Source organism: Humulus lupulus, chromosome 6, assembly GCF_963169125.1.
Source record: "Humulus lupulus chromosome 6, drHumLupu1.1, whole genome shotgun sequence".
Classification (NCBI taxonomy): Eukaryota; Viridiplantae; Streptophyta; class Magnoliopsida; order Rosales; family Cannabaceae; genus Humulus; species Humulus lupulus.
This window is the reverse complement of record NC_084798.1, coordinates 204189220-204204570: the sequence shown is the minus strand read 5'-3', so window position 1 is coordinate 204204570 and position 15351 is coordinate 204189220. Positions and strand designations below refer to the sequence as shown.

Sequence of the window (15351 nt, the reverse complement as noted above, 5' to 3'; positions counted from 1 at the left end):
AATAATTTTTTCATGTTAGAAATTTTAAATTATATTTTTATTTTTGAAAGAGATTTTAATAAATTTTTAAAGTTAGATATGTAGTTTTTTTAATTTTTATTTATGAATTAAAATTAAAATGAAGTATTGTAAAATATGACTTTTGCAAAAAAAAAAAAAAATTACTTATTAATTTAAGTGTAACATTTGAGACTAAGGCAAAAAAAAAAAAATTACTTGTGACTTAAGTATAATTACTAATTTTTATCATAAAAAAATAGTTATTGATTTATGACTACCACAAATTTCCTAATATATGTATTGTTCCGCTTTGGTAAGTATATATATATTGCTTGAGCTGGAGTATACTTATAACAAGAGGATTACATTACACCCCATATAAACTTTGAAGCTTGCTTACAGTTACAGAAATGGTGAGAATCGAAGTGGACGAGAACGAAGACCAGGTTTCTACTCCCCCAAAACCCTCTTCTTCCCACTTCAAGTACGACGAGGGCTTCGAGACCGCCAGCGATGGCGAGCTTGGGGGCAGCGATGACGACGATCACCATCGCCAACGGCATCAAGAAACAGAGGAGCAGAATCACCACTCCCAATCGGATCAACAAGAGGAACAAGTTTTTTCCCGTAATGATATTGACGATGAGCTCAATCAGGTTTGTCTTTATAGACACGATTCAAACAGATTAATATAAAAAAAATTAAGCTTTAACCAATTACAATCGATCTTTTGGTGTTTTCCCTAATTGTTGTGTAATGGTGGGTTTGGGCTATATTCGATGTTTTTTGGTTGATGGGGACTTGGGTTTTTTAATTTGTATTCTGTATTGGAATGAAAAATATCTTTATACAGGTTATAAGTGGATACGAAATTCAGGATTTTGAATGTGGTTATGGTCCCAAACATTTTCATTTCATTTACATTTTTCTATGTGCATCTTTAATGTTTTTCTGAAAAAGCCTGTCTTACACAGTAGTGTAGAATGTTATAAGATAATTGTATTCATTTGACACTATTCCAACATCTTGCATATGACTATTTATGGGTGCAACATTGTTCCACAATAAGTTTGATTGAAAACAAAAATATGTGCATTGTTGATTAAGTAGCTCATAAGATAAGATTAATCATTTAATTTTACATTAAAATGCAATAATAGAAATTAGAAGAATCGGGTTTATTGAACTATATTAGACATAAGGGTGTAAGACAATACCTTTCTGGGATACATATGTTTCTGCTGACTTGGCCTGGTTGATAATCACACTCCCTTACCTGTATTGTTGGTCTATGTTTAAGGTCGTATCAAAAGATCAGTGTAAATATCTTTCATTTTATTGTTTCTTTTGTTTGTTATGATAACCTGGTATCTGATTATAATCTTGTAAATGAGCAGAATTTTGCTATCAATTGCTTTAAGACAACACTTTTTTGATCTATTGAACATCCAGTTCTATTAGTTTGCCTGATTTTTTTAGGAACTCCTAATGAATACTTGTCTCGAGGTTTCAAAAGAAAAAAAATAGCGCCTGATTTTTAGGCATTGTTGCTTTCTGAAAATTATCTTATGATCCTTTCTTTTTGTTTGAACCAGAAAGCCTTAGCACAAGCAAATGATGCTAAATTGGAAGGCAATCAATTCTACAGTAGCGGACAGTTTGAGGAGGCACTATCAAAATATGAACTTGCTTTACAACTTGCACCAGAGATGACTTCCTCTGTGGAAATATGTTCTACGTGCCATTCAAATCGTGCAATCTGCTATTTAAAGATGGTTTGTTTTTCATGCTTTTTTTTTTGCCTAATTCTGTAGATTATATTTGTTTCCATTCATCATTATTTTCTGTTTTATATTATTCATTTGTTGGATTAGTACATAGTAGAATGAAATTGTTTTATTGTAAGCCTTCTGGAATTACATAAGAGAACAGTGCCAGTTTATGAGAAGGTTTAATCTGGATAAAAGTATAACAGGGTTAGAGCTTAAGTATCATCTCCGCTTAGAAATAGAGAATTGATGGGTATTTTTTTTTCTGCTGCTCACAAGAGTTTTCATTTGTTATTAGAATAAATTGGATGCTAAAACCATCTCTATTTTGGTCTTAGTTCTGTTTCCTCTTGATATAGATAATCTTTGCTAACTTTTTGCCACTTGATTTAGTTTCTACCTTTTTGTTCTTATGTAATAATGGATACTTTATTAATGTATCATAGGGTAAATATGAGGAAACAGTTAAAGAATGCACAAAAGCATTGGAACTAAATCCATCATACATTAAAGCTCTGTTAAGAAGAGGAGAGGCTCATGAGAAGCTTGAACATTTTGAGGAGGCTATTGCTGGTGAGTTTGGGTTTGATGTTGTTAACCTGTACATAGATGTTCCCAAATTCTATTTCACTGTTAAATTTTATGTGTTGGACTTCAGTGCTATGGTATCTTTATTTAGTTAATCTTCTCTCTGTAGTGATTCCCCTCTTTTGTCCTTTTCTATGCAGAAAGGCTTTGAACATTGTAGCGAAAAGTTTTGTGCTCTGCTGATTTTGTGTTCTTTCATTCATGTGTTTTTCTTAGATATGAAAAAAATCTTGGATCTGGATCCTTCAAATGACCAAGCCAGGAAATCAATTCATCGTTTGGAGCCACTTGCCGAAGAAAAACGAGAAAAAATGAAAGAGGAGATGATTGGTAAAATAAGTGAAAACTCTGTTTGTCTATCCTATTCTTTGTTTTCCTCTACTTTGATGGGTTATAATATTTTAGAAGTTCACTAGATGAAGCTGGCTAGCCTTCTAGAAAGGCTTCCATTTTTTTTAGACTTCCAAATTCATTAGGTGACAGTAAATGGAGCTAAAAGCGTATGGAAAAACATTAAGGATTGTATTCAACTTGTAGAGTGGAGGAATAATCCCATCTTATATCACTTATCTGGTGTAAATGTGTGGAGCTAATAATTAGCTTGCCAGGTCTAGTTCTTTTGCCATTCTTCTAACTTTTATTAGGGCTAAGGGTAAGGATTGTTATCTTGAAACAGTTTGCAGTTAATGGAGCTAAAAGCATGGATTTTTATCTTGAAACAGCATCCACTGTCTCTACATTTCTACTAGACCGCTGCGTGTTCTGCTTAAGAGTTGTCAATGTATAACTGGGAAATTCATGCAGCATGTATTGCTTAGCTATGTCGAGCTCTTTTTCAGCTTTACTTACAGTACTACCTGTCCATGATTTCATCTCATTGAACATTATTTTAGGTCCAAAGAATGAAGGAAATATGTATCTTCAGATGATACATATCATGCAAGCACTTTTTTTCCCCCTTTCATATTCTTAATTGTGATGAAATCAACTAAGTAATAAAATGTTCCTTCTGATCAGGGAAACTGAAAGAAATGGGCAACTCTTTGTTAGGTCGATTTGGAATGAGCGTCGACAACTTCAAAGCTGTCAAAGATCCAAACACTGGCTCCTATTCTGTTTCATTCCAACGATAGTTATGCTGCGGGTGCAAGATTAGAGCACTATATATTTTTTAAAATGTGCAGGGAAGAGAAGATTCAAGTAAATTCAGACTTGATTCTAGGAATTTATTAGATTGTGTGGAAGTTGTTTTGTCATGAGTGAACAGTATATGAATCATGTAATTTTGTTACTTTAATGAGATTCTAAATCATTGAAAGATTTCGCTTGTGATGTGCAGAACCACAGTTATCCAAATGTTCTGCCTTAGCAAGTTTTTTTTTTTTTTTTTTTTTTGACAATATTTGGCTAAGCTTATTTTAAGCTGTATTGAACTTCTAAGATTAAAAAATAATTTTGAGGGTATTTGGGTAAAAAATAAAAAGTGTTTTTTTTTAATTTAAAAAGTTTTTTTTTTAGAGAAGTTAGGATTTCTAGCTATTTTTTAATTGGCTTTTTTGAGAAGCTGTTTTTTAAATTATAATAATTTTATTATTCCTAATTTACTCATAAAGGATATTTTTTAATTAATATCCAAACACCTTAAAAGAACTTTTCATTAATTTTTTTTTGTACAATAGTTATCTAAACAGAAAAAATAAGCTAAAGTTCCTACTTATTTTATGCTTTTAGCTATAAGCTAAAAACAGAAGCTTTGCCAAATAGAAAAAAATAAATGTGTTTGTTTATTTGACTTCATTTATGTAGTTTCAATAAAATTAAATAATACATTTGTATTTTATCAATTAGTATGAAATATCTATTGAATCATTTTTTTTTATCAAATTAATTTTAATAAGACTAATATATTTTGTTATTTATTTGAGATTTTTTTATATATTTTTTAAAAAAATATTATTTTACTTTTTCTGAAATAAAAATGTATTATGAAATTGTATGAATTTGATTAATTTTACTTGTTGCTAGAATCAGTTGGACTTGGTCGAAAGTGGGGAAGGAGGACGGACATTAGATAAATTTATTATGAAATATGCTATTTGATTTAGCGATTACTCACATTCCATGAGTTATGACCATTCACTAGTTATTCATAATTAGAGCTAGGTCTTAATGTTTATTAACCTCTCTAATTATGTTTTTATTAATTAGTTCTATTGATTCTCTAATGAACATTATTCTAAAAATTTAATTACATAATGAAAATTATGTTCACTAACGAAATTGAGTGCTTTATGTTCAAGCCCCAAATAACACTAAAATGAATAATTAATGTGCTTGCATTCAAGGAGTGAATTCCAATATGTGAAGTATGTTCCCAGGCACTTGCAGATCCATGAATCCTTATCTGATAAGTCAAAACTTATAAAAGCGCAAACATGAGTCCATTATTACTAACTTTAGGATTGAGGTTGTTATCCATAAAACATCAGTTTGGTGACATGACATTTTTATATGACATGTGGCAAAAAGAGAAATCCTATACAATAACTGTACGCCCTGATTTTCCCACGGGCTGATTAGCGAGCTAAGTTGCGGCCTAATCATGATTATCTCGTGGACATCCCTCAGAACCGGAGCTTCCGTCATAAGGTCGTATATACTTAGCTCGAGGAAACCCCGAGGGTCCGCCAGGATTGCTCGTGACTTTGGTCCGGACTCTGGGGGCCGAAGGTCGAGTTGAATATCCAGTTCGTGGCACGAGCTGGATAGGGAGCCATGACCCTTCGTAAAGTCAACACACGCAAGATAAACGTGCATATATCAGACATCACGTGTCTGATATGCCCCTGACTTCTCGGACACGCAGCAGGAACGTGCGTATTCAGACACCCACGACTGGGTTGGGCCGTGCGGCCCATTATTTCCTTACCTATCGATTTGACCACACTTATGTGTCAGGTTTAGGAATTAATCATGAATGTCACAGAGTTGATATGATAGGTAAGAAGGTCATGGGATGACTTTCTTACCAACTCCCAGGTGCCTTCTCCTATAAATATGGAGACCCTGGGAGATAATACAGGTTGGATTCTCTATTGTAAGAAAGGCCCTGTAACCAAATATCCAGTATAGAGCAATAATACTGACTAGTGGAGTAGAATGATTTTAATCTTTGAACCACTCAAAAAACGTGTCTTGTGTCACCTCTTTCCTTTTCTAAGATCTTATATCTATTTCGGTTCACATTTAGCACTAACCCCTTTCTCTTCTTCTCTTAATTACCTATTGGCGAAGAACCGCGTCAACAATAACGAAGACAGGTCGGATATAGCGATTAGGGTAAGTGAATGTGCTACAAAAGACCTGCAATAATAATAATGCTGGTCGTTGAAGATGCAACTGTTTGACTAATATGTAGCTAGTTGAGTATGAAGTCCAAAATGTGTATCTCGAACAACTTATTCAAAAAATATCTATTTTGAATATATTTTCTTAATAATTTATATGTAAAAATATCGTGACATGGCTATCTAAGGCCTAAGGCCTATTATGTAAAGGTCAGAAAGTCTATAAGACCGAATGCCACATTTATTTTTTGGGATATTGGTGGCGATAATACCCAATTTTTTTCAAAAGTTACACTTTAATGCCCAAATCTTTTTCTTGGCGGTAATAATATCTAAATCTACAATTTTGGTGCAACTGTTATTACCCACCGTTAACTGTCTGTTAATAATACTGTTACACCCAAATTTCGAGGATAGAAATTTTCATCTAGAAAGTCAGGCTCGTAAAGTGTAAGCTCGGAATAAGCAGGTTCGTCGTAATCAACTTTAATGAAAATATCAAGAACAATCTCACTGAGCAGTAAGTGCGACAATATCGAAATTGGCGAGCTCGAAAATTATGTGGTCTCGGAGGTGTTCCAAGATTATAAGTCAAGCTCGAAGCTACAATGATAATGGTCAAGCACTTGTATAAATTTCTTGATTCATTTCCTACCATCAGACAAGACGGTTTGAGCTCGAGCATTGTGAGCTCGAAAAGGATGATCTTAACAAGGTTGCTTGTTGCAAGCCGAGGCGAACTGAGGTAGCAAGCTCGTGATGGTGGGTCGGTCTCGAAAGCAGGTAATTCGAATGTCCAAGGTCGCAAGATAAGTGTGAACATAGTTATTGTTATAGAATCCCTATATCTAAGGGATTGGTTGTAATCTGTTATTATATCCCAAATATCATGGGATTTATATGCGTACGTAGTAACTATACGTATTTAATTACATTCATTTAGTTAATTTGTATAATAACTCCCCAAAATATGAGGGGATATATTCGGTAAACCACTCTATAAATAGCGTGGAACAATTCATTTGTGGGGATTGAGAAAATTGGTATTGGGAAGACTCTGTAAAATTGCTTCCAAAAAGCTTTGAGAGAATTCCATGAAGTGAATAACACTAACTCGTGGACTAGGCAGATTTTAACTACTGAACCACGTAAAAATTGTGTCTTTTATTGTTCATCTCTTTTGGGATTTTGTTTAATTGCTCTTCATTTTTAAGTTGACAAAAAACGACGTCAATAGTTTGGTGCTTTCATTGAGAGCCATTAAACAAGACGTGAGCTTATTTAATCAGAAAACCTACTGAATCATCAATGGTCGCTGCAAACAACCCTAGCACTGGTGGGCGACCATTTCCCTAGATACCCAAGGAGCAGACTCCTCGTACGAAGGAATATCCCCGACGACCGGGAAAGCAGCCTATGGTGGACCCGGACCCTGAGGAAAGGAATGATTCATCCAATTCTCGAGGGCCACCTGCTCCCAGGCCTGATAAGGATTTATACTACAACCCTGAAAGATATGTTTCTATCGTGGAACTTGAAAATCGTCATTTGTGCAAACAATTGGTAGAGGCGAAAAAATGTAATGAAAAATTAGTCAGACAGGCAGCTGAATCCCAAGCACCTCCCCGGAGGCCTTGAGGACGCCCCTGTGGGAGCACAGTCGCCAGGAGGGCGGAACAAGCATCGCGACCGAATCAGCCGAGGCCCTGGAGGAGTACATGGGCTGAGGCCACTACCAACCCAACTCCAGAATTATCAATAGGAACGGGTAATAATCGAACCCCTCCAGTGGCTCAGAACCCGAATCCTGATACTACAAGAAACAACCTGGAGCCTGTCTGGGAAAATTCTGGGCCATCTAGGCCCGACAATGGGAGACAGCCACCATCGCCCATAAGGCATCCACCATCACCAAAAAGATACCCCTCGCCAGTCTGAGAGGTCCCATGACCTGCACCACAGAGGCCATCTCGTAGTGGCAGTCGAGATGGAAACCGACAGGCTAGGCCTGGACATGGGAGCGAAAGGGAGGCTACCTGAGATCGCAGAGCACCTTAGCCTTTGGGAAGCCAAGTGTCAAGATCACAAATTTCTAGAACAAGGAGGCCAGCAGGGGATCCACCTCGTAATTGTCGAGCCACACCTCCAGAGAGGGCTACAAGTTACGTAAGTGAAAACTCGGACTACACTCGGTCAACAAGCATTTATAACACTGAGCCGAGGCATACAAGGAATTGAGGGAATCACCCTAATCTACGGGATCATCTAAACCAAAATCCGAGGGCGAGATAATCCCCTGAATCATGATCTGCGTGACCATCTGAATGGCCGTAAACAACCAGTATATAACCCTATACCAAGATAGGGAACTGGAGTTTTTATTAACGATAACTAGCCCCCTCAAGTCCAAGCTCGACCCCCAATGGATTTAGTCCAGGAAAGGATTGACCAGTTAGAAAGAGCATTCAGGCTCCTGCAAGATGAGCGTAACAGAGACAAGGCTGAAGATTTCGATGAGGAGCTCGAGCCTTTTGCCCCGCATATTGCACTCCGTTTCCTCAGGGATTCAGAATACCCCATGTCCCATCATTTGATGGAAACTCAGACCCGTATAGTCATCTAAGTACCTTCAACACCATCATGCGAGCCAACAATGTTGGCTACGAGCTCAGATGTATGATGTTCCCAGCCACACTTTCAGGACTAGCAAAAAACTGGTTTGAGAAGTTTAGAAGTTCGATCTTGTCCTGGGATCAATTAGCTAGAGACTTTAAGAAGCAATTTAAGGCTATGGTTGGCATCAGGCTCGAGGCCTCAGCCTTAACCAATGTCCGACAAGAGCAAGACGAGACATTAAAGGGTTACCTCATAAGGTTTAACCTAGAAGTAGCCCGAGCTCAGAATGTCGACGATAACGGCCGTCTGATGGCCGTTAGAGCAGGTATTTTGCCAGGAAGTCCCCTTTGGGAAGATTTACAAAGGAAACCTATCAGGTCACTAACCGAGTTCAATCGGAGGGCCCAGAGATTTATCAATGTAGAAGAGGCAAGGTTAACATTGAACCTGACCTCTCCACCCATAACTACAACGATAAATGTGAACTCTGCCTTGACCTCGGTGACCCCATCAACTTCAAAACCCTCTGGGGATAACCCTTCTAAAAGGAAGAAGAACGAAGGGAATAACCCCGAGGCTGATGGAGGTAAAAAGAAGAAAAGGGATAGCTACTTCTCCGTATACAAGGTGTATACCGAGCTCAATGAGTCTCGGGAGAATATTTACCTGGCCAATGAAAACCAGGTCCCGTTCAGACGACCTGACCCCATGAGGAATCAAAAGGCGAAAATGTAATCAAATAAATATGGTAGATTCCATAGAGAAATTGGACACACAACCGATGAGTGTCGGCAATTAAAGAACAAGATTGAAGGTTTGATCTCGAGGGGATATTTCGGTCAATATGTCAGAAACCGAAATCCCAATCAAGCATCGAAAAGTCAGAGGGCAGTAGTCGCCCAGCCTGCCCAACACAATAACTCCTGAGCTAGGGAGGATGAGAGACCCCCTCCGATTGATGGAGAAGATGTAGAAACCATCTCGGGGGGACCTTATATCGCAGGTTTGGGTAGGAATGCCCAGAAAAGATACGTAAATGAGCTCAAGACCGGAGACGGTTCTCCTTACGAACCTGAGCCGCGAGCTCCAAAACAATAACGGGTTGAAACTCAACCCATAACATTTACCGAAGAGGATGCGTCACATGTCCAATTTCCTCATAAAAAACCCCTGGTCATTACACTCCAGCTCTCGAACAAGAGGGTACTCCGAGTCCTGATTGATAATGGGATCTCAGTGAATATCCTTTACAAATCCACTCTAGAAAAGATGGGACTCGCACTTCACGATTTGAATGCATGTGCAACAATGTTGTACGATTTTTCAGGAGAAGGGATTGCCTGTATGGGATCCATCAAACTCCCTGTAACCTTGGGAGACTATCCAGTCTCAGTAAACAAGATGATGGAATTTGTCGTGGTGGACCTCCCATCATCCTACAACGTACTGTTTGGGAGACCCACCCTGATTGGGCTGGGGCAGTGTCGTCTATTAGGCATTTGGCCATCAAGTTCCTGACCTCTAGTGGCATCGGGATGCTGAAAGGAGACCAGCTCGCAAGAAGGGAGTGTTATTACATTTCCATACGAGGAAAAAGTCAGACAAGTGCGCAAGCCCTTGTAGTTATCCAAGAAATAAATAAACCCATTTTTGAAATTGATGAGGAGATCGATCCCAGAGTAGATGAGAGGGCCGATCTCGAACCTTTGGAAGAGCTCGAGGAGGTTAAGCTCGATGTAGTAGATGTCACAAAGGTGGTGAAGGTGGGTAAGAATGTAACGCCCTGGTTACCCCAAGACAGTTACGGTGAACTTTGAACTGTGAATTTAACTCGTTACCCGAGTTCTTTGGTTAAAAACGTGCTTCTAGGTGTTATTAATAGGTTAAGGTGGAAAACCAATCAAAAGGAAATGATATATTTTATTAAAAACATAAAACTGTTCATGGGCCCATAAAAACGTTTACCAGTTATTTACAATGCAAAATGGTCACGACATTATAAAATTTACAACCCGCCGATCTAAGTGGCAAAAATAGGGTAAACCCCCTAGTTCCCTCGAGAACTCCTTGGCCGTGGTGGTCAAGCGGTTGCATATGTACACATCACCACCTAAGCTCTCCACTCAAGGCTGGGTGAACTTTTCTTTCCCTTTACCTGCACCACATAGCACCCATGAGCCAAAGCCCAACAAGAAAACACAAAACTGCATGAATATAATATCAACAATGATCATAATAATAATTCAGGACTTTCAATCCAAAATAAAGGAGTCACAATTGTAAAAGTCACTAAGGTGGGATCCATTCCCATTAGCCATGTGACGATAGGGTCACCTGGGCTTTACAAATAAGTGATCCTTTCACTAGCTTAAACAGGATAGGTGCTTGATGGACTAGTCACCAACATAACCTACCGCATAACCATAGAGTCACAACCATGGGATTCTGCTCCCTAGCCACGTGACAAAACAGTCACCTAGGCCTTAGGCCCTGGCTCCGAGTAACTAGTCATATACTAGACAAGCGCTTATAATTTTCATCGACCTTAGGGTTGGTCCAGCATTAATGCTCCTACAGTCATTCAATGCTGATATCGATTAGATCTAATCTTTTATCGGCTCTGCGTTCTTGACGCTTATGCCGTTCCTGACTCTTAGGTCAGTAATACGCGACCAGTGCCGATTCTGAATAGTTAGTGCCATACACAAATAAGCAAGATTTGCTAAGCATTTAATATGCAATCAATGTCCACATTTAACAACCACGCATGTCATATACACAGGGTGCAGTTTTCTTACCTCTGATTCAAGCGAGAATGAATAAAAGAACGACCCTTGAGAACGATCTGACTTTTAGTCCTTTAGCAGTCTCCTAGTCCTAACCAAATATAGGATTCCTTTAATAAAATAAACAACAAAGGTTCCCGAACCACGACCTAGCCTCCGGGATATCGAATCCCACTAAACCGAGTAGTAGGAATGATCCCGAGGCCTAAGGTTGAGTTCCCATGATCAAAACACCCATTTGGCCTCAAAAACCTTCACGAGCCGCAACCCCAAAAACCTGAGCCATGACCCCCTGCCAAACTAGGAGCAAGCGCCGCGGAGCACTACACCCAATGCTGCGGCCCCCAACATACCCAAAACCCATCTTCTTCAGCTTCGAGCTTGGGCCAATAGGGCCGCGGCCCCCACTTGGGAACTAGCCATAACTCCGATTTCTCACATCCTAAACTTCCCAAAAACATACCTTAACATCTCCAAATCCAAAATCAAAGTTCCCAAACATTCCAATGATCCAAAATCATCAAATCCCAAGGCTCAAATGAATCAAAAACTCATCGACACACAAAATCCAAATCAAAGATTAAAAACTCTAAAACTCAAAACTTAAAGCTTGATGAATTACCTTTGTTTGGGCTGTTTCTCGCGAAATCCTTCGGTCAAGAAGCTTCTAATCTTTCCTAGGATCGCTATGCCTCGATCCTCGCTTGATTCCGTCTCCTAGAACTCAAGATTTCTTCGAAATTGCCACAAAGGATAATATGAGAGAGAGAAAGTATTTTAACATAAGGTTCCTTTTGACAGACTACTTCAAGCTTAAGTAACCTTAAATAAAACCTAATGCTCGGGGTCCCAAAAACATCCCCGGGGGTAGAATAGTCAAAACTCCCAGAATTTCCTCCTTGTCTCAATAACTCCCAATATATCATCAAATAAACATTCTCATTATCCAATATCCCAACAATTGACCCCGTTATGACAAAACCGCTAATTTGCAACATAAGACCGTCTCATGCTGAATAGCTCGAATATATCTCCATAATAATGGGATCTCATTCATAAATCACAATATGCACCAAAATACACAAATATGCCATCATCGGGAAAAATTTCCAAAATACCCTAATAAACAAATGTGGGCCCACATGCATGCACTTAACATCATATTATAATATAATTTACACAAACATGCACATAATCATTTAATGGCATAATAAAACAATTATGGCCCTCCCAGCCTACAATCCAGCCATTAAACCGCATTAGGGATTTTGGGGCATTACAACTATCCCCTCCTTACAGAAATTTCGTCCTCGAAATTTACCTAAACAGCTCGGGATACTGACTCTGCATATCTGACTCCAGCTCCCAGGTCGCTTCCTCGACCTTGCTGTTCCTCCACAATACCTTAACCAAAGGTATCGTCTTATTTCTGAGGACCTTGTCCTTCCTGTCAAGTATCTGGACTGGCTGCTCTTTAAAGGAGTGATCTGCCTCAAGCTCCAGATCTTCATAGCTCCAAACATGAGTCACATCAGATACATACCTCCGAAGAGCTGAAACATGAAACACGTTATGCACGGATGACAACGCCGGTGGCAAGGCCAACCTGTAAGCGACCAGACCAATCCTCTCCAGGATCTCAAATGGACCTACGAATCTAGGTCTCAGCTTGCCCTTCTTCCCAAATCTCCTCACCCCTTTCCATGGTGAGACTCTAAGGAAGACATAGTCTCCCACTTGAAACTCCACATTCCTATGCTTGAGATCTGTGTAGCTCTTCTTCCCAAATCTCCTCACCCCTTTCCATGGCGAGCTCTAATCTTTTCAATGGCATCACTGGTCCTCTAAACTGCCTCAGGACCCAAGTATCTCCTTTCACTTGTCTCATCCCAATGAATGGGAGATCTGCACTTCCTACCATACAACATCTCATAAAGTGCAACTCCAATGGTAGACTGATAACTGTTGTTGTAAGAAAACTCTATCAAAGGTAGATACTTACTCCAAGATCCACCAAAGTCCAGCACACATGCTCGCAACATGTCTTCCAATATCTAGATCATCCTCTCAGATTGCCCATCTGTCTGAGGATGATAAGCAGTACTGAGCTTCAACTGTGTTCCTATGGCCTTCTGCAAACTCCCCCAGAACTTGGAAGTAAAAGTGGGGTCCCGATCGGACACAATCGACCTCGGCGCTCCATGGAGACACACAATCTCTCTCACATAGAGATCTGCATACTGATCAACTGTATATGTAGTCCTTACTGCCAAGAAGTGAGCTGACTTGGTATAGCGATCCACTATAACCCAAATAGAATCATGCTGACTAACAGTCCTGGGTAGTCCCACCACGAAATCCATCGTGATGTCTTCCCATTTCCACTCTGGGATATCCAGAGGCTGCAATAACCCTGCCAGCCTCTAATGTTCACCTAGACCTGCTGACATGTCAAGCACTTAGCCACATATTCCACTACATCCCCGGCCACCAATACAACGATCTCACATCCTGATAAATCTTCGTGGTGCCTGGATACAAGGAGTAAGGTGTAGTATGAGATTCATCCAGAATCTCTCACCTCATAGCAGTGTCTAACGAAACACATATCCGCCCCTTGTATCTCAATAAGCCAAAATCAGACACTTTATAATCTCTGGATGCTCCAGCCCCTCCTTAATTCTCTCTAACAGCGTAGACTATAGCGTAATATTGGCCAACTGGCCCAACAGAAACTCTACACCAGCTTTGGTCATATCATTAGCTAACTCTCTGGCTATCAGCCTCGCACTATAAATCTGCCCCAGACCCTTTTGGCTTAAAGCATCAGCTACCACGTTGGCTTTTCTTGGATGATATAAAATCTCACAATCATAATCTTTTACTAACTCCAGCCAACGCCTTTGTCTCATATTCAAATATTTCTGCGTGGAGAAGTATTTCAGGCTCTTGTGGTCTGTATAAATCTCACACTTCTCCCCATAAAGATAATGCCTCCATATCTTCAAAGCAAAGACCACAACCGCCAACTCTAAATCATGAGTGGGATATCTCTTTCCATACTCCTTCAGCTATCGTGAGGCATAAGAAATTACCTTATCTAACTGCATCAGAACACAGCCCAAACCCTGATGAGAAGCATAGTAGCAAATCACAAACTTCTCTTGGTCTGTTGGAAGACTCAAAATTGGAGCTGTAATTAATCTCTGCTTCAGTTCCTGGAAGCTGTTCTCACACTTATCTAACCACACAAATTTCTGACTCTTGCGTGTCAGCTCAGTCAATGCAGTAGCAATCTTTGAGAACCCTTCCACGAAATGCCTATAATAACCTGCCAATCCAAGGAAACTTCTAACCTCAGAAGCATTCTTTGGCCTTGGACAATCTCTAATTGCCTCAATCTTTGTTGGATCTACCTTAATCCCCTTTTTACTGACAATGTGCCCAAGAAAGAATACCTGAGATAACCAGAACTCAAATTTCTTAAACTTTGCAAACAATCGGTATTCCCTCAGTCTCTGTAGAACCAACCTCAGATGTTGCTCATGCTCTGACTCAGACTGAGAATATACCAGGATATCATCGATGAAGACGATCACAAACTGGTCCAGATAATCCTTGAACACTCTGTTCATCATATCCATAAAGGCAGCAGGGGCATTAGTCAATCCAAAAGACATGACTAAGAACTCATAATGCCCATACCTAGTACGAAAAGCAATCTTCAGTATATCTCCCTCCTTGACCCTCAACTGATGATAACCAGAACGAAGGTCGATCTTGGAGAATACCTTCTTACCTTGCAACTGGTTAAATAGATCATCTATCCCTTGCGAAGGATACTTGTTCTTGATTGTTAGCTTATTTAGTTCTCTGTAATCAATACACATCCTCAGAGAACCATCCTTTTTCTTTACAAACAGAACTGGCGCATCCCAAGGTGAGAAACTAGGTCTGATAAAACCTAAATCTAACAGCTCTTGCAACTGTACCTTTAATTCTTTCAACTCCGCTGGGGCCATTCTGTAAGGTACTCTAGACACTGGCTCCGTCCCTAGTGCCAGTTCTATCATGTACTCTATCTCTCTATGTTGCGGCAAGCCGGACAAATATTCTGGAAACACATCCAGGAATTCACAAACTAATCTGGTCTCTTCTGGTCTCACTGGCATGACCTGGGTGGTATCAACCACACTGGCTAAGAATCCATTGCAACCCTCTTGCAGTAGATCTCTAGCCCTCAAT

At 39.5% G+C, this 15351-nt stretch overlaps 1 protein-coding gene across 1 annotated transcript; it reads left to right on the top strand.

Annotated features, from left to right (window-relative positions):
- Positions 1-341: 341 nt before the first annotated feature.
- LOC133783012 (uncharacterized) lies at positions 342-3677 on the top strand. Its single transcript, XM_062222528.1, has 5 exons — positions 342-656; positions 1596-1775; positions 2216-2342; positions 2574-2687; positions 3375-3677. Exons 1-5 carry the CDS (start codon positions 411-413, stop codon positions 3488-3490), a joined length of 783 nt encoding a protein of 260 aa, XP_062078512.1. The 5' UTR covers positions 342-410; the 3' UTR covers positions 3491-3677.
- Positions 3678-15351: the final 11674 nt, after the last annotated feature.